The 25,624-nt window shown below is 46.9% G+C and overlaps 1 protein-coding gene across 19 annotated transcripts in view; it reads left to right on the forward strand.

The window, feature by feature from the left end:
• Nucleotides 1-25,624, forward strand: part of LOC107375783 (kinase non-catalytic C-lobe domain-containing protein 1) — a 116,896-nt gene that overhangs the window by 15,250 nt on the left and 76,022 nt on the right. For 18 of the 19 annotated variants that reach the window (XR_011515655.1, XR_011515659.1, XR_011515656.1 and 15 more), the window contains exon 3: nucleotides 8,800-8,858. The exons of the other annotated variant lie outside the window; for it this stretch is intronic. Coding sequence is in view for 13 of the 18 variants with exons in the window: in XM_070542275.1 (XP_070398376.1) it covers nucleotides 8,800-8,858 (59 nt within the window). In the remaining 5 variants the exon portion in view is untranslated. The remainder of the gene's footprint in view (nucleotides 1-8,799; nucleotides 8,859-25,624) is intronic. 19 annotated transcript variants of the gene reach the window in all.

A 25,624-nucleotide genomic window follows, 5' to 3' on the forward strand; every position in this document is an offset into this window, starting at 1 on the left:
CAGGTTCAAAGGTAGACGAAAGTAGAGGGAGCGGGTACTTGTCCTTCACCGTTATTTGATTTAAACCCCTGTAATCAATACAAGGGCGAAGCGACCCGTCCTTCTTGGCCACGAAGAAAAAACCAGCTCCCAGAGGCGAGGTGGATGGCCTGATTATGCCATTGGCCAAGGCCTCGGTGATGTATTTCCTCATACTGTCCTGTTCAGGTTTGGACAGACTGTAGAGGCGGCTGGTTGGGAGCGGAGCTCCTGGCAACAGGTCGATTCCAATGTCAAATGGACGGTGAGGTGGCAACGTGGCTGCTTGATCTCTACTGAATACTTGCTGTAAGTCATGGTACTCACTTGGTACCTGGGTCAGATCGGGCGGCTCCACAAGAGTCTTTTCAGAGTCATTAGATCCAGAGGAAGCAGAGGTCAGGCAGGTAAGATGACACTCCGGACTCCAGGTCTCCACACGGCTTGATCTCCAGTCCAAACACGGGTTGTGTACCCTAAGCCAGGAATGGCCTAGAACTACTTGGTTCTGCGGGGAGGGAAACACAAATAATGAGATCATCTCCGTGTGGTTACCTGAGACCTGGAGCTGGAGTGGTTGGGTCCGGTGGGTGATTGTGGCCAGGGGCCTCCCATCCAGGGAGGACACCGTTAAAGGTTCCGGCAGTGGATCAGTAGACAGTCCCCAATCCCGCACCAGTTGCGGGTCCACCAATGACTGTTCACATCCTGAGTCTACTAGAGCAGTTGTCTGGTGGCGACGACTGTTAACAGTCAAAGCACAGTCAATAAGAAAACGGGAGGTTTCTTTACCTGAATGACTGCCCACCAGAACTCCCGGAACTACTGGTGGGCACGCCCTTTTGACGCCGCAGGGCAGGTGTGCACCATGTGTCCTGGTTTCCCACAGTAAAGGCACAAACCTTTACTGTAACGATGTTGGCGCTCCTCCGGAGTAAGGTGGGTACGTCCCACCTGCATGGGCTCCTCGGGTGAGTCCAGAGGAGGAGACCTGTGGGATGGACGATGTGCTGCAGGTGGTGACAAATCCCTGAACGGTGTCTTCTGAAGCTCCCTATGTCTCTTGTCGATAGAGATGCATAATGAGATCAGTCCGTCCAGGGTTGATGGCTCGGGGCAAAGAGCCAGCTGGTTCCTTACCCGATCGTTCAGCGCTTCGATGAATGCTGCTTTAAGGGAATCGTCTCCCCATGATGTCATTGCAGCCAAGGTCCTAAACTCCAGAGACATGTCAGCCACTGACCTTCTTCCCTGCGAGAGGTGCAACAGTCTTTTTCTGATGTCAGTGGTGGTCTCTGAACTGCAAAACGTCAGTTTAAAATCCTCCAGAAAGTCTGGGTAAGAACCAGACAGGAAATTAGGATTTCTGCTCTTAGCCTCCGCCCACCGAAGCGCCTTGCCCCTAAGTAGTCCAACAATAAACGAGATCTTCATTGAGTCAGTAGGAAAAGACCTCGGGGAGTCTTCAAACGCTAGGCGGCACTGTAGCAGAAACCCAAAGCAATCCTCGAATTCACCGGAGAAGGTCGGACATTGCCGAGGAGGAGCCGAACGGAAGTGGGTGATTTCCGGAGAGCCGAGCGCCTCCGGTCCAGGTGAAACCACACCTCCCGAGGCGTGTGCGTGTGGTTCTGTTCCGAACGCCGGAGCGGCGGCTGTCGCTGGAGCGGGGACGGAACCCGAGGCTGTAGAGGAGAGCTGCTCCTGAAGCTGCTGCAGGACGGTCTCCAAACGTTGATAACGTTGGTTGGTGATATTCAGCTGCTCCATGAGGACGGGAAGTGTCTGCTCTTGTTGGGACATCCGGGTAGCCAGATCCGCGAGTGCTGATTCCGCTGGATTAGATGTGTGGCCGGATGATTCTGTCATGGCTCGAGGTAAGTGTCTAACCCAAGACATGCAGAATCAGCACACGTAGTCCAAAGCAGTAAAGTAAAATGTCTTTATTATAAAAACGGGAACTGAAACAGCACAGGGAAGTCCTGTGGGATGAGCAATGCGGCTCGAGTCTCTGAGGTGCTCAGGTTAATCAGGAGAGGAGGGGAAGCCGGGGAGGACGCTGGGCAGAGGATGAGAGATCCAGGAGGGTGAGGTAGCAGAGGGAAAGCCAAACAGGAACGGCGGAGGAGGATGGGACGTGATGAGTATGTTCCAGAAAACGAAGACAGCGAGGGTGAGTAGATGATGAGATGATCCTGAGCGAGACAAAAACAGGCGTAAGGGATAATCCAATTCCAAATCCAAAATACAATCCAAGGTCATAAATCCACTAGTCGAAGGCGAGTCAAAACACGAATTAACAAGATCAAAGTTCAGAGTCGAGTGGCTGGTGCTACCTAAACTGGTGCAATCATCCGGCAAAGTGATGTGTCTCCATCCTCCTTTTGAACCCGCGTCCCTGATTGGGAAATCTCCTGCAGCTGCCGCTCCCACTGCTCCTCACCTGTGGAGAATTAAGTTAGAGTCTGGTGAGAGGAGAAGGTGTGACTCACCTCTGCCCAGGAACATGACAATCATAGCACAAAAACGTGAATATTTGTTTTACAGAAAAGATACTAACCCCTCAGACACAGGTTCAGTTGGAGATAATCGATGCCACATTTTAGCTGCTGTTCTCCCTGAATTGCAGTTTCAGGAGCCTGCTTCTTCCGGTAGCTGGAAAACACATTTTTAAACAAAAATGTCAACAAGTTGGTTGAGACTCTACACCTTCTGTTTACATAGATCAATAATGGCTAAGCTTCTTTACCTGTGGCACAACTAGTAATATGAAAATGCAGGTCAGTTATAAAAAAATTTATTTATCATTTTCACAAACATATTTTATTCTGACCTACATTCAACTGGACAAATTTAGAAAAATAAACACAAACTTTACTTTTAGTCAAACGTGTTGTTATGGCTGACTTATTATTTATTCTTATGAATCCTAATTTTATTTATTCTCAGCAATAGCGCTAGGGAAATATATTCCAATGGGGTTCTGTTACACAAACCCCACGAATAACATTATCTACTGAAGTAACAGTCCTGCTTAGAGGTTGGACTGTAGATCAAATATGACATAATTCTAAAGACTCATCTTTGGTTTAGAAAATGTCCGTTCTCTTCTACAAACTGAAGCGTGATCGCAGCTAACATGCTACGCACGCTAGCTCTCTCCGGCTGATCAGTGACGTCATATAATCAAATCAAGCTCTGTTTACTTTTCTCGTCAGAATAAACGGAGCATCCATTTATCTCCAAACACATGCGGCGTGTCGTCCACAAAACGTAGAAGTGATCCGGTAACTCCTTGGTTGCTTTTAGCTTTTTCAAACTGACCAGGAAGCCATATGCTAAACACCGTTAGCTTAGATAAGTTTCTTGTTTATCTGCACAAAGATTTGTTAGATTACCTAAATCAGTATTATCTAAATCCATAAGTTTTATTTTACTTTCTCAAATTGTGCAGATACAGCTCTGATATGTTTACCTACTCGTTACTGAAACCTACAGCAGAAATAAGGAGACCAGCTAATACAACACTTACCTGGTCAATAGAAAATGCGCCATGTCCGCATCCTTTTCACGCCCAAGTCCAGTTGAAGCAGCCTCCATTCTTCCAGAGCGTAACCAATAGATATTCGGGTCCCTGACCGACTTTTATCATATTTTCTTTTTGACTCTCGAGATGCCGCTGATAAAACCTTCTTCTTAGTGCCACCTTAGTAGGCTTTGAGTTGCGCTTGGTCGTTTGCTAGTTGTAGAATCCATTTCCAGGGTTCTTCCTCCTCTGTTTGGGGTTTTAACGTGGCTAGTAGTGAAAGACGCGTTACCGCCACCTAGCAAGCTTCCAAATGTTTTTCCGGGTTTGAACCTTGTCGAGAACGCGCTTGAAGCGTCAATTAACGTCATATCCGCAAAACGGCGCGGGAAATTCGGATCAGGAATGTTTTGCATTTTGCAGCACAAAGCCTGATTAACAAAATGGAATGATAAACTGGTTTCATCATTCTTTTTAGTTTAAAATGCTTCATCACCCATAAGCTTCTCAAGAATGAACATGTACTTTTTGTTTTTGGACAATTCCTGCCCCATGCTCCTTTAAACTAAATGTATGGTGTAACTAAGGTGGATGAAACGGAGAATGGTGTAGTGTGGAATGTTGCTCAGAACCAGCAAATCCGAAGAAGCGATTAGTTCTGGTGGGAACTGAAGGTGATGTCTTCGCGCTAAGCTTTGATTAGGAGATTCATAAACACATTCTACGCCGTTCTGTCGGTCTACAAACCCTGAGCGGAAGTCCACTTCTAGATCAGGAGGTGTAAAGGTCAAGCTTGACCTTATGGAGCTGGAGCTTGTAGAAGCAGCTGCGGCAGCCGACCACCAGTCTTGAGATACTTCTGGGTCACGACAATTTTGTTGGCGTCTAGCGAGACCCAAACCTAGGTCTTGATGGTTCAGCTTTTATTCTGAAAGGAACCGTTGCAGCAGTTGGAACTGCAACAGAGTTTTCCAGCTTGTCGTTGGTTCTTTAGGCTGAAGAGGAAAGTTACGGATTGGCCACTCTGACAACTTCTCTAGAACACTGGCGTTAGAGATGGCGTGGGCATAGTTTTATACCTCGGATGTTTTGGTTTATGGTCGAATGAAAAGTTGACAGACTTACCAAACACCACCAAAACCACGCCTCCGTCAGATCTGGCAGATTCTGAATGGATCAGTAAAACAATGTGTCATGTCTTTTAACGCTACATGAAATCAGTCCTAGTGGAAACACTTAAAGTCACAGTAACTTTATATTCTATAGGATTATAATAAAGTATTATTTTGATTCCACAGATTGGTCACATCTTATCTATTGACTAACACTTTGCATGATTAGCTTATTAAAATAGAGTTCTTTGATTAATTAAAAGGAGAAAGTCCATTCTTCATTCTTCTGTTGAGCTGGAAAGAAGCAGTTTATAGCAAATGCATGAGACCTTGAGGCCATATCTCATGCAGACTAGTTCTGTGTCAGAGGAGGGGGGAAATGACTTTTGGTGGAAAACAGTCATTTCATTCTGTTTAATGGCCTTTAGCTCTTGTCCTTTCTACTTACATTACTTTTATACTTGAAGTAGATTTGAAACAGAACTTTTTTTACTCTTGAGTTAAAAGTTTGAATTGATACTTCTTAAACCCTAGTAACTATACTTTCACCTGAGTATTGAGTGTGGTACTTTGGACACCTCTGCTCCTCGGTAAGCAGAAGGATTCATACTTTTATGATATGATTTGTTCTGTGCTTTTCTACTCTTGGACACACACACACACACACACACACACACACACACACACACACACACAACAAGGATGTGTTGAAGTGCTGCAGCTACTTTAAATGAGTCACACAGAACATGACTGTGATGATTGAATCCCTCATCAGCTGAACTTTTGGGGTTGTGTTCTGAAGTCTGTTCTGTTTTTGTTGATCAAATCTTGTTTATGGTTATTTGGAACATTGCACTCTCAGCCTTCTTTGCTATATAGTTGACTCAGTTAAAGGTGCCAAATCCAAAATGACCTGATTCATGAGGTGAGCTGCAGATGTCTGTGAGAACCATGAGTGTCGATGATGTTCCTTTCAGCTGGTTAATTACTGCAGGAACACCAGACCGATGGTGTGAGTGTGCGTGTTGTAGGGGGTAAATATTGTTGCTTTTAAGCTTAATATATTACTTTTACTTATGACCAATAAGCTGTGATATTCTATATAAATATAGGATATCAACCTGCTTGGTCTTTGGATGTTTAATCAGAAGATTCTAGGATTCTTTGCTTTTTCAGGGATCAACACACTTCGTTTCAATTCAGACAGTCAGGTTTATAAAAGATAAGAAATTTTATTTTCTAAACAGTTAAAAACATGATAAGTTAACTAAGACTACTGTGATGGATGAATCTAAGACAGGAGTGGGGAACCCTGGTCCTCAATGGCCGGTATCCTGCATGTCTTTGCTCCAACACTTCTGATTCAGTGAGCGATTCACCTGTTCTGCAGCTCATCAAGCTCTGCAGAAGCCTGTTAATCACCTGCTGATTGAAACCAGGTGTGATGATGCAGGGTGGAAACTAAAATATGCTGGATATCGGTCCTCGATGGACCACCCCGATCTAAGAGGATGGGATGTGATGGATGGTGATTTAATGGTGTGTGTTTATCAGAACCTTGTATCTAGAAGAACTGAGTTCTGGCTGTAAAAACAATTTGATTTGCATTAAACTATGAAGTTGTTTCTTATCAAAACGGCATCAGACGCAATCATGTGTGTTCTACCTCACCCTTTCTTTGGAGACCCTCTTCGCGGATCTGGAGGTCAGGGAGGTCGGATGACCTCCGGGCACCGAGGTTCAGTAGATTAACCGCAGCACCGACGCTCCAGTCCAGAGATGTCACCAGGCACACAGGTTGGAACTAGTTTGCGTCTAGAGCAGCTGTTTCTGAATAGCTGAAGGAACCGTAGCTTTTAGCTTGTCAAAAGCTTGTCAAGAGATGCGGTGGCTAGAGAGTTTTCCTCCGATGGCCAGTTAGAGTTAGCTCAACTAACAGGATGCTGAATCTCACAGAATGCTGGAATGATGGTTCAGCCCACAAGTGACTGTTTTTTTTTTCACAAGTGACTGTTTTAATATTCTCATATTATGATTTACTTGGCCAATCAGGACGTGCCATGTTAAGGGGTGTTAACAACAAACCCTCAGAACATCACGCCTTCTTTCAGATACAGGATGCTCTGATTTGTGGCTAAGGAAATATCTATGTGCAGAAATTACTTTAACTTTATCTTATGAACATTATGTATGAGTGTAGATAATGATTCACTTGTTAAACCAAACATTACTGATCATCATAATATTCATTTCAACATCAGTAATTTAAGCACAGATTAATCAAACATAAATTTTATTATTCACTTAACATTTGTTCATTTAACCATGTTATTATTTAATGATTATTTAACTTATGAGTAGTAGAAGTTCATCTTTTGTCCTGTGAAGCAAGCGGAGAGACAAGGCCGCAGCTTGGCAGAGAGGAACCTTGAGGAAGGAACATGATTTTGACAATCAGAGTGTAAACACGCAGTGGCGAATCTTTCCTGCAGCTCGGAAGATTAAGAGAACAGAGAGGCAGATTCATGTCTGTAGATGACCGGTCACCGAAAAGGCCAATATGTAGGTGAAAACTGACCATTTCTGGACATTACAGTGTGCACATGTGTGTGTATGCCTGCATGTATGTGTATGTGTGTGCACGTGTATGAGTGTGCTTTCATGTTTATGCGTGTGCACGTGTGTGAGTGCGTGCGTGAGTGTGCAAGTGTATGCATGCATGCATGTGCGTGTGTGTCTTCATTGTGCTAAAACACGGTTGTGGCTCATCAGATTGACACGCCCCCTGCACTCAACTGCCTCATATTTTTTATTCTCACGTTTTAAATAAAAATGTTAAATGAAAGAAAGAAAACGAGTTTCTGTGTAAAACTAAAAATCTTACCCATCATAAATGTCTTATCGAACAGCCTCTGCTCAGAGAAATAGTTTTTCTTATTGGGTTGATAAGCTAACAGCTAGTCTGAGTGCAGCCAAGACCAAAGTTACATGTTAGCAGTGATCTATGTGAGCGTCATCGTGTAAACCCTTAATGCTTATTCATAAGCTCTGCGTTTATAAGTTATATGTGTCTAAATCATCTCTCACTTCCAGACTCAGGTTTTCTTACAGCCTGCCTACAATTCTATTATTGTCATTTTATTTGTTCTTATATGCTTAAAGGTTTTCATGTTTTTGCTGTTGTTCTCTTGTATATTGTCCGAGGCTCTCGGTCATGCTTGTAAATGAGAACTTGTTCTCAAACATTTTCCCTGATTAAATAAAGAAAAAAGCAGTTATATTAGTACACGAATATTGTTATTTGTCTCCACCTCCATATTTATGTAAACATTAAGGCACTCAGCCTGAGCACAGCTGGGATGACAAACCAGAAGCATCCATGTAAGCTAGCAGAGGGTCATGTACTAAGAGTCTGTGATGATGATGATGATGATGATGATGATGATGAAGAAACACTGCAATCTTATTATTTATTTAGAGCATCAAATTGACAGCGGCTTTGTTTTAAAACACTCAGCAATGACATGAAAGACGAAGAGTGTTCGGTCTACAGGAAACTATATCTTCATCAGTGATGAGGTTTGTAAGCAGCTGTAAGAAAGAAAATGAGAAAAGAACAATAAATAGGAGAAGGTGAAGATGGACGGATAAAAAGAGTGGAGCTCAAAGATGAACAGAAAGAGCGCCGAATAAAAGAGGCAATGAAAAAGCAAAAGAGTCTGAGGAAGAAGGGAATAATGAGCCCAAAGGAAGAGAAGAAATCATAAGAGGAGCCCAGAGTTGGACCCTTAACCCCAGAAGACAAAGCTACAGCTGTTCTCAGCCGCTCTCCTCTGGTCCATCTGACCTGTTTTTCCCAGATCAGAAACCACTCGTGTCCGAGTGGACAGCATGTTTATGGATCACTTCTCATCCATCCATCCATCCATGCCATCTAAGCCAGTCCTGCTGGACAGCTTCACCTCCTGTCTTGTTTGTCAGGAACTGTCTCGCTGGACCTCTGATTTTTATCTCATCGTGGTGAAAATGTACCAGGAGAATTGTACCTGTACCAGAACATTTAATGACATGCATTGTTCCTGATGAAGTAATGTGTGCCAAACATAATTCATCATAAAGCTAACTGATGTTTGTGACCTGCAGATGATCCAGAGGGCTCCTTTGTGCCTCCTGAGTTTGACACCACAGGCAGCACGTTTGAGGTGAGTCAGTTGCTCCTCATAAACTCTGTTAATGATTATATTTATAGGAGTCAAACATTTCTATCAGAGGAGTTAAACATGCAGTGCGTTTACATGCAGCCAGTAACCCTTTTAAAACCCGAATATTCACAATAACCCGGTTCCGCAGGTCCATGTAAACACCGCCAGAAACCCGGATATGCTCATAACCGGGTTTTTAAAAACCCGGTTACTACACCTGGGGTAACCCTTTTCTAACCCGAATGTTTGGTCGTGTAAACGCATATCGGGATATCCCCATCAAAGCGTGTGTTCTGCGCATGCTCTGTTCGCAAGGAATCTTGGTCTTTTGAGTAGCAAGACGTCTTGTATGCGCCAGAACACCGGAAGTAAAAAACAAGTTGGGAGCAAAATGGCAAGTCGCGGCACAGCACCACACTTTCGGAGTGACGAGGAAACTAAAGCGCAAACAAGCGCGATCGCTATCTCTTCCAAACTGGGAAGAATGTTGTTTTCACGGTAGGGCTGTCGCGGTTGAGGAATTCCCCCTGCGGTGAGTCAGGGCAGCTCAATATTGCGGTATGCGATATTATTGCACCCCGTTTTTATTTATGTACTTAGCAAATTTGTTTGTTAATTACTAAACTCATGGCTGTTGAGGGTCTGACCTCATGAGGAAATTACTATGCAGTGATTTTCTCCAAAATGACTGTGCTTAAATTGCTCTGAAAAGCAAATAACCACATCAGCGCCAAGAAACTTCATTTCCCATGATGCTTTGCACACAGAAGCATTGGGATGATGTCACCGCCTAATACCAGAAACACGTTCTGCGCATGTGCGGGAGGCCGTGGAGCTTTTCCCGCGAACTAAGACCATAAATCTTCAGCAGAGACAAAGAAACCTCGTTCTTTTGCCCAGGATACCTGGCGGTAAGGACACGCTTGTCGAACGCTCCGACTCCCTTGCGCACGCGGAAGCTCTAAGTGCCCAAGTTGAGCCCACGGGACCGCTGAAAAAAAACTAAACTGCACGCCCATCAGATCTGCTCATTTCTGCTCCGAGGATTCTACGAACTTCAAGAAAGACTGATAAGAGTTTTGGATTCAATTTTTCCCCGGTTAAAGGGGAATGGTGCCCCGTATATCTAAGAATATCTTAATTAATTAATAAATCAGTAAATATTCCCATATTTACAGAATTTATTGAAGAATCCAAAAGTAAGTTAAAGCTTACGAATTGTTCGCTCCTAATAACCCCAACATTAATTGGTGCCCCGTGTGAGGCATATGGCTGCAGGCTGACGTTCTTCAGCGAGCAGAGAAAAGATGAATGTGTGCGGAGAGGAGTTCCAGGAGCGGTTTCATGCCTTTGCAGGCGGTCATCGTCTGTGGGAGCCGTAGGGAGGGGCATGACCTTGGAACAAGGGTTTTGCGGCTCACTTATGCTGACTTCAAGAATGGAGGATGGTCGGCTGCTATCCGGGTTCCAGGGCTTAGGTGTGTCCACCTGGGCCCAAAGTTGACCCTTCTGACAGTCGATGAGGGGAGCTAGACGTTCAAGCAGGTCCTGACCAATGAGAAGTGGTTCAGTGTCTAGCTGGCAGACATAAAACGGGTGAACCAGAGTCATGTCTTGGAAGGTGATATCCAGCTACGCCCGGTGAGTGATACACTCCCGGGTCTGGGTGTAGCTGGTGATTTTCAGGTCACAGGATTCTACCTGGACTGGTTTCCCGAGCGACCGCATGGTGTCGGACACGCGATGGAACAGTGTGGAGCACATCAGGGTGATTTCTGAGCCGGTATCCAGCAGAGCATCAACCTATATGCACCACACATAGTTGGTGGTCTTACCATCAACTGCACCCACATCTCAGATGCTCGCCTTGCTCTTTGGTCAGAAAAGTCAGCCATCAGCCAGCAGACGTTTGAACACCTGCGTCAGAAGGACCCCCTTCTGGTCAGTGTGACACGTAGCCATCGGCTCTTGTCACCTACTTGGCCGCAGAGGCTCCTGAAAGCGCCAGAGGTCTGCTCTCTGACTATCCAACTTGGAGCAAGACAGCTCACACATACATTCAGCATCATACCACAGCTTGATCCACCTGCACTCATTGGAGCAGATCTGCTGGTTCGACTCGGTGCCCAGCTGGACACTTGCAATCAAGTCCTTTGGGCCCGAGCCACACCATCCTCTGAGCCTGGCTCAGAAGGCCCTGAACACTTGCTGTCCGGTCAGACCATTCCACAGGCCTGCCGCGCAGTGGTTGAGGCCAGCACGGTTCTGCCCCCACTGGTCAAAGGAGTGCCTGTTCGTCTGACTCTGATGAAGCATCAGAAGCTGCCAGGCACACAGGCCTTCTTCCAGCCATCACCACACTTCTTGGAGCTCAACTTAGCTGTCTGTGGCACGCCACTCTTGGAGCTGAACAATCGTTCTGCCTACTTGTTGGTCGAAAATCCGACCCGGAGTCCTATCCACATGCCGGCAGGAAAGCCCTTGGGCATGCTGATAGATAGCTCATTCCATGACTTCGAACTTTCAGTCCCCGTGATCGGACAACTTCCGTTGTTCTTGAACGACAGACAGGTTGGTGCAGACACATTCAGTACTTTCCCCTCACAAATGATTACCATCAAGCGGCATGAAGCCCTTCCTGAGGAACCCATTTGCAGTGCAACCTTAGATACTGACGGCGGTCAGTGTCTAACAGTTTTTGCAATAAATACTCAACCCTCTGAGTCACCGGTTGAAAGCCCGGAACACCAGAGACCCTCCTCCTCTGAACCTTATGACGGCTTCGAGGCCGAAGTCAGCCAGCAGCTTGACAAAGCGGATGCGCTGGAGTCAGAGGAGCAGAGAGCAGAGCTTAGAAGCCTGTTTTATGAGTTTCAGTCCGTCTTATCCAGGGACTCCCTGGACTGTGGACTCACAAACCTGCATACGGTTCGCATTCCAACAAACCCGAATGCCCCTCCTACTTTTGTACGTCAGTACAAGATTCCCCTCGCTGCTTATGAGTCGATCCAGGAGATCCTCGATCAGCTGAAGGAGAAAAACATCATCAGGGAGTGTAACTCCACTTACAACTCTCCCATCTGGCCGGTTCTGAAACCGACTGGGAAATGGCGTCTCACCATAGACTATCGCGCACTGAACAAACAAGTACCTCTCTCCATGTGGCCTATGATCCATTTAGATCAGGAGCTAGCCAGAGTCAGAGATGCTCGTTTCTTCTCTACGGTTGACATAGCCAACGGCTTCTGGACCATGAAGGTTGAGCCGGCGGACCAGTATAAACTGGCTTTCTCCTTTGGAAATCGCCAATATACTTGGAACTGCTGCCCCTTTGGCTACTCTAACTCACCTGCCGAGTTCAACATCTTCCTCCACAAAGCCATGTCAGATGCTGCTTCCAGAGGGAACCTCATATATGTCGATGACATCTTGATGAGGAGTCGAACCTTCGAGGAACACCTGGCCGAACTCCGTCACGTGCTGCAACAGCTCACTGACGCCGGAGCTAAATTGGCGATTCTCAAAGGACAGTGGTGTAGAACCAAAGTGGAGTATGTTGGACTGCTGGTTGGCCCTAATGGAGTCGAGCCCCAAGCGGGACGCATTAGAGCCATTCAGGACATCAAAGCCCCAGCTAATCTGACTGAACTCAGGAGCTTCCTCGGAGTCTGCAACTACTCCAGGCAGTTCATTGAGGAGTACGCTGAAACAGCGAGGCCCCTCACTGAGCTGCTTCGGAATGACACACCTTTCGTGTGGGACAGACCCCAAGAACTCTCCTTCCAGTTCCTAAAACAGAAGTTGGCGTCCGCACCCTGTCTGGCTTACCCAGACAAGGATAAAGAGTTCTACATAGAGGCTACTTTCTCCTCTCACTGCCTGAGCGCTGCTTTGAAGCAAAAACACGATCAGGACATGAGAGTTGTGGCATACGCCAGCAAGCCTCTGAGCAAGGTGGAACTCCAGTTCTCAGACTGCGAGAGAGCTCTCCTCTCTACAGTCTGGGCCGTCAAACACTTTCGTAGTTACATCGGTGGACAGAAAGTGATCATTGAAACATGTCATCAGCCTGTCACCTTCCTAAACAGCCAGCGTCTGCACGAAGGAAGAGTGTCAAACAGTCGCATTGCGACGTGGATGATGGTGCTCCAAGGATACAACATTGAGGTCAAGTATGGTCAGAACACCAAGCTAGCGCTAGGACAAGGGCTAGCAGGCTGCCAGCACTGTGACTCTGACTCCGTCATGGGCCCACTGGACACACCTGCCGCAGTCTACCCAACCGTATCCAATCATCGCTACTTTGATGAGAATGTTTGCCAAGGGCTTCCGAAAGTTTACACTGATGGATGCGCCTACCTTCACGAAGGCCAGCTCCGTGCCGGGGTTGGAGTCGTTTGGGTGGACTGTGACACTAAGCAACCAAATCACTACCAGTTGGGCCAAAAGTCTAGTCAGTACGCCGAAATTGCTGCAGTGTTGATAACCCTCCAGCAGGCGGCAGCCTTGGACATCACTCAAATCGTCCTTTGCTCTGATTCAAACTACGCTAGACACAGCTTCATTTCTCACTTCCCCATGTGGAAGGAGAACCACATGAAAATGCCAGGAACAGAGATGTGAAACACTCTGAGTTATTCCTAGCGTGTGATCTGCTCACCACTGAGAAAGGCATAATGGTCTACTGGAAAAAGGTCAAAGGTCACTCCAGGACCCTAGGTCCGGAGAAAGATGGTAATGACGAAGCAGACCGCCTTGCTAAGCTCGGTGCTGACCAGGGAACCTTCTGGGAATTCAAAGACGAGTGGCTTCCACCCAAGGCCGTTCACGAGGTCTGCGCGATTACTCGTCGCCATGCTAAACAGGCAGACGAACCTCGGACCGTTGGGGTACCCGTGTTTCTAGGCAGACAACCACAGGACGCGGACCTAGTCACCATGCAGGAACAAGATCCTGACCTGAAGTTCATCCGCGAGCTTCTCCAAAAGGGCCCGATGTCTAAACAACCGTCACCACCTACTGGCGCAAGTCGAGATTTGGTAACCCTGCATCGTCAACTCGCGCACCTGAAACTACAAAACGATTTGTTAGTTTACATGCGTGACGATCACAGTCCGCCGCGCTGGGTTGTTCCACTCGACCACAGAGGAGTGATGATTGCCTACGCCCACGACACTCCGGTTGGAGGTCACCGTGGAGCAAAAGCTACCCTCGCGTCACTGACAGAAGTAGCATATTGGCCGTCGATGTCCAAGGACGTACACAGCTATGTCCAAGGCTGCCTCGTCTGTGCCCAGTTTCAACCCTCCCAGCCGCTTGCTAGAGCACCACTGCAACGCAGGGGAATAACCTTCCCCTGGTCCCACCTGCAGATCGACTGGGTTGGACCGGTTCCCAAATCGGCAAGAGGAAACAAATATATGCTAACTGTAACTTGCAGTTTCACGAATTGGGTGGAGTGCCTTCCAGCGCCAAACGATACAGCCGTCACAACCGCTGTACTGCTGATTAACCACGTTTTCAGTCGATGGGGACTTCCACTCTGCATTGACTCTGACCGAGGAACTCATTTCACATCCAGTGTAATGACGTCCCTGTTTGAACTTCTGGGAGTGGAAGTGAGATTCCACCTCCCCTATCACCCACAGTCATCCGGACAGGTCGAACGGATGAACCGCACGGTCGTCTCTATGCTCAAAAAGTACGTCTGCTCCACTGGGAAGGACTGGGACGTCAAGCTCTCTCTGGTCCTGATGGCCATACGGTCCACTCCCCAGCGATCCACGGGGGTTACGCCCTTTGAGATGATGACCGGCAGACTGATGACTCTACCACTGCACCTCCTGTATCACCCAGAGGATGTCAGTGTTGCCACTGCCTATACCGCTCATCAGTATGTGGCAGACTTGAAAACACACCTCAGAGCTACGTTCGTGCACGCTCAGAAGAAACTGGAGACCAACGTAGAAGGCGCTAAAGCCTACTACGACCAAAAGACAACCAGCCGCGAATACGAGGTGGGTGACAATGTATTCTACTTTCGGTTCGCCCAACCGGCACGCAAAGCTAAGAAGTTCCTGCCCTGCTGGTCAGGACCATTTGAGATCGTGGCAAAACTCTCTCCAGTTGCATACAGGTTACGCATCACCAAAGCGAGACAGGAGCCTGTCTACAAATGGGTGCATGCAAACCAAATCAAACCCTACGTCAAACCATCCCCGCGGGTACAGAGACCAGACTCCCCGCAGGAGGTCGACGTAGTCTCCACATAGTTCTATGCATGGAAATGGAAAGGGGGGGAAAGTGCACGTTTAACCCACTAACATGTACTAACCGACAAAGAACCAGCCCCCACCCCCACCCCCCACCCCCCCGCCGTCCCTTTCACTAACCAAGAGAAACTCCTTCCTAGACCGCTAACAGGATGTACCTACTAAAACCTTACAGGGTACTCTGGTACCTACACTAGCCTCTGATTAATGAATCTCTACGTGCAATCAAGACTTTGTCTGAAACCATACATCAGGATATTGTGTACACACGAGTGGTGAGAGATTTGATGCAGGACCTGCTCAGGGAAGTAAGTTCCACGCAAGACAGCTTGGTTGAAAGTCGTATTTCCCCGTACTTGGTACCACTGGACCTGCTCAAAGTTAGCTTGACAGCTGCTACCCCTCTACTGTGCACCTTTCACAAATCCACCTAGCGTACGGCCTAGGTAGTGCAATTCCCATTCACGTTGATGCAGAAAAATTAGAACTCGGTTTCCTGTTACATGTTCCCATAATTGTGACACCTCACATCTATAGGTTTAAGTCGATGCTTAACATTGGTATTTGAAAGGACGATAGGCATTTCCACTTTGAACTAGAAACCTGGCACTCCATCATCTCAACCTCGAACAGCATGACTCAGAGATTGAGATCATGGACGCTTTCCAGGGTTATAACTTTGCCTTCGATTTAGAAATTGACCAACAATTACTGATTGAAGGAACCAAACTCGTTAAGTTCACTCAAACCTCGCGTGAACTTACTTTGACGCCCATGAATAGATACCCAAGACGCTACATTGACACAGATTATACCACCTTAATCTGCACATTGGTCGCCCTGGGGATGGGATGGCTCATCACGGCCGTGATAGCTTATTTTGCCTACAGGCGTGTTAAGAAACTCCAAGATAAGATGCACTTGCTCACCTACGGTGTGCCTCGTGACCGCGTTCGGGGAAACTCCAAGCGTGAATGTACCACACCTGTCTAAAGGGGGTGAGCAACGTTTTCTTTATTATTTTGTAACCCTAAGAGTAGTTCTCACTTTAGTCTACCTCACATTTTTATCTGAGTGTTGCAGTATGTCACATTCTTTATAAGCTACACACTGAATGTATGACCTAAGAATGTATTTTATGAGACCTCAAGGTTGCTATGAATTTTCTTGGATGTTATATGTTTTTTTTTTTTTGGGTTTTCTGTATTTTTGTTTCGTACTTGGTCACATATTAACTAGTGGTTATGTGCCGGCCCAGCTCAGTCTGTCAATGACTCTGTCTGACGCACCAGCACATTGTAGTACCTCTTAGTTTTATGGTCCTTGTTTTAGCCCAAAGACTGTCCTGATCCGCCCTTTGGACCAAAAAGGGGGGAATCTTGGGACCACATAGGTCAATGCGCGTTTGCGAACTATGGACCTCGTACATCACCGCGTGCTCCATAAACTGAACTGTATGGCCGGCGGTGAGATGCCTTTGTGTCCCCTCGTGGAGTTAACCGCCCACCGACCTTCCTCCTTCTACACTACTACCTCTCGCATGGACGACATCATCATTGCGTACCACCTGCGTGAGTGGCTTCTTCTCGTTATGCGCGTTGGGGACTATCCCATTTCCTATCCTCTTTTGTTTTGTGCCTGACCAGGATCCAAGACAAAGACAAAGACCAAAGGCGCCAGGATCCAAGACAAAGACCAAAGACAAAGGCGTCCAAGGAGACCAACGTCCTAAGGGACAAACCCACCTGTGCTTCCGACAATCAAGTCGACCTACGTTCATGAGGAACAAACCCATCTGTGCTTCCGACGATCGAGCTTTGGGCGCGATCCCCGAAACCAAAAGGGGGAATGTTGAGGGTCTGACCTCATGAGGAAATTACTATGCAGTGATTTTCTCCAAAATGACTGTGCTTAAATTGCTCTGAAAAGCAAATAACCACATCAGCGCCAAGAAACTTCATTTCCCATGATGCTTTGCACACTGAAGCATTGGGATGATGTCACCGCCTAATACCAGAAACACATTCTGCGCATGTGCGGGAGGCCGTGGAGCTTTTCCCGCGAACTAAGACCATAAATCTTCAGCAGAGACAAAGAAACCTCGTTCTTTTGCCCAGGATACCTGGCGGTAAGGACACGCTTGTTGAACGCTCCGACTCCCTTGCGCACGCGGAAGCTCTAAGTGCCCAAGTTGAGCCCACGGGACCGCTGAAAAAAAACTAAACTGCACGCCCATCAGATCTGCTCGTTTCTGCTCCGAGGATTCTACGAACTTCAAGAAAGACTGATAAGAGTTTTGGATTCAATTTTTCCCCGGTTAAAGGGGAATGGTGCCCCGTATATCTAAGAATATCTTAATTAATTAATAAATCAGTAAATATTCCCATATTTACAGAATTTATTGAAGAATCCAAAAGTAAGTTAAAGCTTACGAATTGTTCGCTCCTAATAACCCCAACATGGCAATATTTCCTTTGAAACATTGTGCTTACACATTTAAAAAATGTTAGAAAAAATACATGGCCATTTTTGACACTTTATTAAATGCAGATCGAAGGGCAGTAACGGCATTCTCTGACTGAACTTAAAAACAACATTCAGGAGGTTTAACTTTGAAATGCAAATTTGGCTTCAACATCTAACAAAATGAGATGTCCCAGGCACTGTCATTTCACTTTCACACACAAGAATAACGCCGGGGACACACCGGCCGCGGAAGCGCCGAGAAGCTAATCGCTCACGAAATTCGTTCGCTGCTCGCCGCTCCTCAGTTCAGATCAGACGCTTAGAATAGCTTAACAAGGGCGCCGAATGAAGGCGGTCCCATTTTCGCGGCGCTTCCGCGGCCGGTGTGTCCCTGGCATAACTGTGATTTATAACTCGGTCATGTCCTTGTTACGCGCAAGGAACACCAGCATGTTAACCTTATGCGGTTTGAGAGAGGATCTGAGAGGGGTGACAACATTTCCAGCGACACTAAAAACCCTCTCGGATGGTGCGCTTGTTGCGCAAATACACATGTACTTACATGCGACTTTGGAGAGCAAAGGAAATCTCTCGTGGTTGTTGCGCCACCATGTCAGAGGGTTTTCATTAGGGTCAATGGGTTCCTCCTGCAGGTAGCGAGTGAGCTCCAGCTCGGCTCTAACTCTCTTCGGGACAGTTGCAGAAGACGTCCTTGTCCGTGACTTTAGCAGGTCTCTAAGCGTTTTTTTCTTTGCCGCTGGTGGCAGCACTGCCTGCTCCAAGGTCTGGTTGGGCTGCAGCTGACGCACTGACACCGCTCCCTCCATCTTCCATGTGTACTATCTCCTCGATCAGCACGGACTTTTCCTCTCAGCATGCGCTGTCGCGAGATTTAATCAAGTGCGGTAATGGCGGTGGCACGTCATGCAGCGCGGTGGGTTTCTTAATATCGCAATATTTTCTTCTTGCGGTTACCGCGACAGCCCTATTTCACGGATACGAGAAGAACCGGAAAAGACGCATATTGCGTCTGGACGTAGTCCATACGTCCTGACGCTACCCCAACGTCCGCATTTACATCGGGTTATGCAAGTTAGGGGTAACTCTTTCTATTTGTGCTTGTAAACGGGTTATTCTGATCAACTCAGAAACCCGAATGCCGACCTTAACCCGATCATAACCCGGATATTGGCTGCATGTAAACGTAGTCATGATGTTAGCCTGCATTGTCAGGGTTAGGGTTAGGGTTAGCCCTTACCCTAACCCTAATATATCACTGAAATCTATTCCGGGATATATTGTCAAATATATTTCTTGATAATCAGTATTATATATTGTGATATATGTAAAAATACATTGGGACTTTGCATATAATCTAACATTGCACAGTATATTAAAAACATGTTTTTATAAAATACCAATCTTATATGTTCAGCAAGATATTTATCCATAAGGCTACATTATATGAAGCAATATGTTTTGTTTCTACGAATATATCTTATCAGGTATAAGTTTATACCAATAAAATACATTAATTAATATAATATGAGATACAGTTATATGCTACATTATATGTAGCAGTATGTTTACAATATGAAAAGTGACAGTTCCATTTATATGATTTCATTTATTGTATGATATGGTCTTTGTCGTTGGCAAATATATTAATATATATATAATTGACTTATATGTCAAACATTTAGATCAGCGGTTCCCAAACTTATTTAGCCGCGCACCCCCTTCTATGTCCCGATTTTTTTTTGGGTTGCGCCACTTTGAGAATGTGCCGTGTGCAGAACGCAGCTGCCTGGAGCGCACCAACGCTGCCCCGTTATTTGATCCCTGCTTTTGGATGAAAAACCAGACATCATCATGAATACAAGACTTTGTAGCCGACTTTACCTGCAGATTAGAGATGCATCTGAAGCGACAGGACTGCCCTTCCTTCCAGAGGATCAGAAAGAAAATGATCTGTGCATATGCGTGCAGCATGATCACGCTACCCCCATTGGCCAATCAAACCTTTTGTGGGTTTTCACAAGTCCATTATTTGAGATAGCCACCGGAGCTACATAAAGGGCGACCACTCCTTCCGCCATCTTGACACATTTCGGTAGCTGAGCTCGGCTGGCACTGGCAGGCAGCGTCGCACTCACACATGGCTTCTCGCACCACTTGTGGTGCATTCAAGGAACATTGGAACTCTATGATGAGTTCAATAACCTAGCACAATTAAAACTTTTATAAAAAACAGAATAATACTGTAAGACAAACACCTGAGGTCATTGGCAGTTTGCATGTAGCGTTTCTAAATTCTAAATATGGCCTGCTTCTTTTTACACAAAAGTACTAAAAACAACAAAACCAAACAAAAATAAAAAATATATATATATTATCTGTTAGGTCAATATAGAGCACTGAATCACAACAGAAGAATAAATCTCAAGGCACTTGAAAATTACAAGAGAAAATTCATTTTAATTCAATCATACATACATTCCTATCAATTTAATATTTTTGTGTTTGAGTTCCATTCTCTTCAGACAAAATAAAAATATTCCTTCCATTTTTGTGCCATCTTTCCTTGATGTTTTAAAGGCTGCTGTTTTGTATTCTATGGGGCTTGTATTTTAATAAAATATTTTAAAAAATATATATTTAATGAAATCACATGGGTTTTACTTGATTTACTCTACAAGACCGGTGACGTCATCACGCAAACCAGATGACGTCATTGTGCCATATGCTTGTGAATATGGCACAATGATGTCATCAATGACATCATGGGGCAATATGTGCCATCACATGTGACGTCATCTGGCGACATCTAGCGACTTTGGGGGGGAACTTCAGCTACTTTCGGTCAAAAACAGTTGGCAACACTGTTAAGTACACTGAAACACTTCCACCAATGAAACGACTGTAAACAGGAACCAAGCACCAGCAGCACATGTATTTATTACTAAATCAGCAAAGATCAACTCTAATGTGTTTCAAATGTGTTTCACCTTTAGTCAGAAATACAAACTTTTATAAGACCTTAAACAGGTTTTACATTTGTCTTGTTAATTCTGCTGCTCATCAATAACTTTATGTTGCTTTGCTTGATTCCTCAACTCACAGATTCATGCATGCATTGCTTTTGTGATGTTGGACATCTTAATTCCAGGGTGGAGTTTGTAACTGCCTCTTTGGAAAAGAAATGCAGAGCACATGAATTCAAAACTTGGGAAAATTCATTAGCTTAAAACTATAAAACAGTTTTATATAAAACTGTATAAAAATATAATTCAAAAGGTAAAATTCAATAATAAAAAATAAATTACTTCCTTTTTATTGCATTGCTTAACCCTCCCACTGTCCTAATGTGTGACCCCACGAGGAAAGTTGACCATTGAGTAGGGTTGAAGGTTTATCACTTGAGGTCCACGTGGCAGGGGTGAGGTGGTGTTCACTCCTCACCCCTGCCACTGGACCAGCGGCTCCAGAAATTGTTTTCTGCAGGTGCTATGAAGGATCTAGTCTTTTTATTGAGGGTGTTATGAAGGAAGTGGTCATGCGTACCTATTGTTCTCTAAAACACCTTCAACACTAGCAGACACACATGCGTGCACAAAACCTCGACAACACCTGAAACAATCATTAATATATATCATAAACATATGAAAAATTGCTGAATTTCCATGAAATCATAAACACATACAGCCACACAGAAAACCATCTATAATAATGCAAGGTTAGCTAACGTTAGTGTTAGCATTTCCAGTGGCAAAACCCTCGACGGTGGCGGCGATTGAGGGTTGACTATCTTCATCCAGATCCATAGGTTTTTGTGGGTCTGAGATCACTTCCAAAGATTGATTCGTTTCTGACTGAACCTGTGGAAATTTGGTCAATAAAAAACAATCCATTTTATCACGAGCTCTACCTTTCATTCCTTCGCAGAGGGAAAATGAGGTCAAAGGTTAACATCAATTTCCTGTTTTGGTTTAAGTTTTTACTATCTATATGATAATTTACTGATTATTTTTGTTTTGTATGTTAAATATTATCACATCCCGTCTTCATCGTCTTCCTCTGCTTATCCGGGACCGGGTTGCGGGGGGCAGCATCCCAACTAGGGAGCTCCAGACCGTCCTCTCCCCAGCCACCTCCACCAGTTCCTCCGGCAGGACCCCAAGGCATTCCCGGACCAGATTGGAGGTATAACCTCTCCAACGTGTCCTGGGTCAACCCGGGGGCCTCCTGCAGACAGAACATGTCCGAAACACCTCCCCAGGGAGGCGTCCACGAGGCATCCTGACCAGATGCCCAAACGACCTCAACTGACTCCTTTCGATCCGGAGGAGCAGCGGTTCTACTCCCGAGTCCCTCCCGAATGTCTGAGCTCCTCACTCTATCTCTAAGGCTGAGCCCGGCCACCCAACGGAGGAAACTCATTTCAGCCGCTTGTATTCGCGATCTCGTTCTTTCAGTCATTACCCAAAGCTCATGTCCATACGTGAGGACTGGGACGTAGATCGACCGGTAAATCGAGAGCGTGGCTTTCTGGCTCAGCTCCCTGTTCACCATGACAGATCAGCTCAGCGTCCACTTCACTGCAGACGCCGAACCAATCCGCCTGTCGATCTCTCGATCCCTCCTACCCTCACTCGTGAACAAGACCCTGCGATACTTAAACTCCTCCTCTTGAGGTAGGACCTCTCTCCCAACCCGGAGTTGGCAATCCACCCTTTCCCGGTCGAGAACCATGGTCTCAGATTTGGAGATGCTGATCCTGATCGCAGCCGCTTCACACTCGGCCGCGAACCAACCCAGCAAGAGTTGAAGGTCAGAGCTGGATGAAGCTAGGAGGACCTCATCATCCGCAAAAAGCAGAGACGAGGTTCTCCTGCCACTAAACTCGACACACTCCACACCACAGCTGCGCCTAGAAATTCTGCCTATAAAGGTTATGAACAGAACCGGTGACAAAGGGCAGCCCTGGCAGAGTCCAACCCTCACCGGGAACAGCTCCGACTTCCTATGCGGACCAAACTCACGCTCCTCTGGTAAAGCAACTGAATGGCCCTTAACAAAAAGCCACCCACCACATACTCCTGGAGCATCCCCCACAGGGTGCCCCTGGGGACACGGTCATAATCCTTCTCCAAATCCACAAAACACATGTGGATTGGTTGGGCAAACTCCCATGCCCTCTCCATCACACTTGTAAAGGTATAGAGCTGGTCCACAGTTCCACAGCCAGGATGAAAACCACATTGCTCCTCCTCAATCTGAGATTTAACTATCGATCTGACCCTCCTCTCCAGTACCTTGGAGTAGACTTTTCCAGGGAAGCTGAGGAGTGTGATCCCGCTACAGTTGGAACACACCCTCCAGTCACCCTTCTTAAAGAGGGGGACCACCACCCCAGTCTGCCACTCCACAGGAACTGCCCCCGATGACCACGCAATGTTGCAGAGACATGTCAACCACAACAGCCCTACCACATCTACAGCCTTGAGATACCCAGGACAAATCTTATCCACCCCGGGGCTCCGCCGCTGTGTAGTTGTTTGACTACCTCAGCAACTTCTGCCCCAGAGATTGGACAGTCCATCCCCAGGTCTCCCGGCTCTGGCTCCTCCTCGGAATGCGCATAGGTGGGATTGAGGAGCTCCTCAAAGTATTCCTTCCACCGCCCGACTATAGCCCCAGTTGACATCAGCAGCTCCTCACTCCCACTGTAAACAGTGTGAGCGAGTTGCTGCCTCCCTCTCCTGAGGTGCCGGACAGTTTGCCAGAACCTCTTTGGCGCAGATCGTTAGTCTTTTTCCATGGTCTCACCAAACTCCTCCCACGCCCGAGATTTTGCCTCGGCAACTACCACTGCTGCACCCCGCTTGGCTATCCGATACCCGTCTGCTGCCTCCGGAGACCCACAGACCAGCCACGCCCTGCAGGCCTCCTTCTTCAGCCTGACGGCTCCCCGAACCTCTGGTGTCCACCAGCGGGTACGGGAATTGCCACCAAGACTGGCACCGGCCACCTTGCGACCACAGCTAGCAACAGCCGCCTCAACAATCACAGAGTGGAACAAGGCCCACTCTGAGTCAATGTCCCCCACTGCTCTCGGGACGCAGTCAAAGCTCTGCCGGAGGTGGGAGTTGAAGACCGTCTTGACAGGTTCTTCTGCCAGGCGTTCCCAGCAGACCCTCGCTATGCGTTTGGGTCTGCCAGGTCTACGCGGCATCTTCCCCTGCCATCTGATCTAACTCACCACCAGGTGGTAATCAGTTGACAGTTCCGCTCCTCTCTTCACTCGGGTGTCCAAAACATACAGCCGCAGGTCAGATGATACAACTACAAATTCTATCATCGACCTGTGACCAAGGCTGCCCTAGTACCAAGTGTACCGATGGGCATCCTTGTGTTCGAACATGGTGTTCGTTATGGCCAAACTGCGGCTTGCACAGAAGTTCAATAACAAAACACCACTCGAGTTCAGATCAGCTGGGCCGTTCCCCCCAATCACACCCCTCCAGGTCATGCTGTCATTGCCCACATGAGCATTGAAGTCCCCCAGCAGGACAATGGAGTCCCCTGATGGAACATTATCTTGCACTTATCCCAGAGACTCCAAAAAGGGTGGGTAATCTGAACTGATATTTGGTACATAAGCACAAACAACAGCCAGGACCCGTTCCCCGACCCGAAGGCGCAGGGAAGCTAACCTCTCATCCCCCGGGGTAAACCCCAACACACAGACAGAGAGTCTTGGGGCTAACAAAAAGCCAACCCCAGCACTGCGCCTCTCACCCGGAGCAACTCCAGCAAAGGAGAGTGTCCGACCCCTCTCTAGGACTTGGGTTCCAGAGCCAATGCTATGTGTCGAGGTGAGTCCGACTATATGTAGCCAGTACCGCTCAACCTCTGCCACAAGCTCCTGCTCCTTCCCCGCCAGCGAGGTGATGTTCCCAATAACAAGTTTCCTTGTCCGGGGATCGGACCGCCAACGCTCCCGCCTTGGTCTGCCACCCCATCCACACTGCACCGGACCCTTCATGTTTCTCCTGCATGTGGTGGGTCCACAGTTGGATGAGCCCATGTACCCGGTTCGGGCTGGGCCCGGCCGGGTCCCATGGTAGAAAGCCCAGCCACCAGGCACTCGCTCTCTGGCCCCAACCCCAGGCCTGGCTCCAGGGTGGGACCCCGGTAACCCTCTGGGCCGGGTACTCCGACTCATTGTTTTTACATCCATGAAAGATCTTCTCAACCGTTCTTTGTCTCACCCTTCACCTAAGACCAATTTGTCATGGTAGACCCTACCAGGGGCACAAAGTGCCCCAGACAACGTGGCTCCTAGGATAATTATGGCACTCAAACTCCTAACCCTAACCCACCCTAACCCTAACCCCAAATGCCAAACTAGTGACTAGAAGAAGAAACCATCTTTTCTATAGTGATTCTCAAGATAAAAATCATGAGGCGCTTCACAAACACAAAAAATTTAAAATATAAAAAAGAATTTAGAAAATGGTTAAAATATATATTTTAAATGAGCAAAAAATAGACAATTGTGGTTAAAAATGGAGAGAGAGAGAGAGAGAGAGAGAGAGAGAGAGAGAGAGAGAGAGAGAGAGAGAGAGAGAGAGAGAGAGAGAGAGAGAGAGAGAGAGAGAGAGAGAGAGAGAGAGAGAGAGAGAGAGAGAGAAAATAGGAAACAGGGAAATCAGTAGATCTGGGAAAGGCGGAATCAGAGCAGAACAAGGAGAGGGTGGTGATGAAGGTCCCACCAAACCTGAACAGGTGAGTTTAAAGGAGACCACTGAGTCCACTGATCTCAGGCTCAGAGGGAGAGAGGTCCAGAGTCTGGGGGCCACAGCAGCAGATCATCTCAATGAAAGACCACCCAGCCTCTATCGCCCCCTGTGGCCAGAGTGTCCCACTTGCAACTTCAGAGCGGTGGGCTGCTCTGTTGGGACTTTGCTGGGAAATGGAGCTGACATTGACTGGGTCAGGATCTTAAAATGAACCCTGAAGGTG

Source organism: Nothobranchius furzeri, chromosome 12, assembly GCF_043380555.1.
Source record: "Nothobranchius furzeri strain GRZ-AD chromosome 12, NfurGRZ-RIMD1, whole genome shotgun sequence".
NCBI lineage: Eukaryota > Metazoa > Chordata > Actinopteri > Cyprinodontiformes > Nothobranchiidae > Nothobranchius > Nothobranchius furzeri.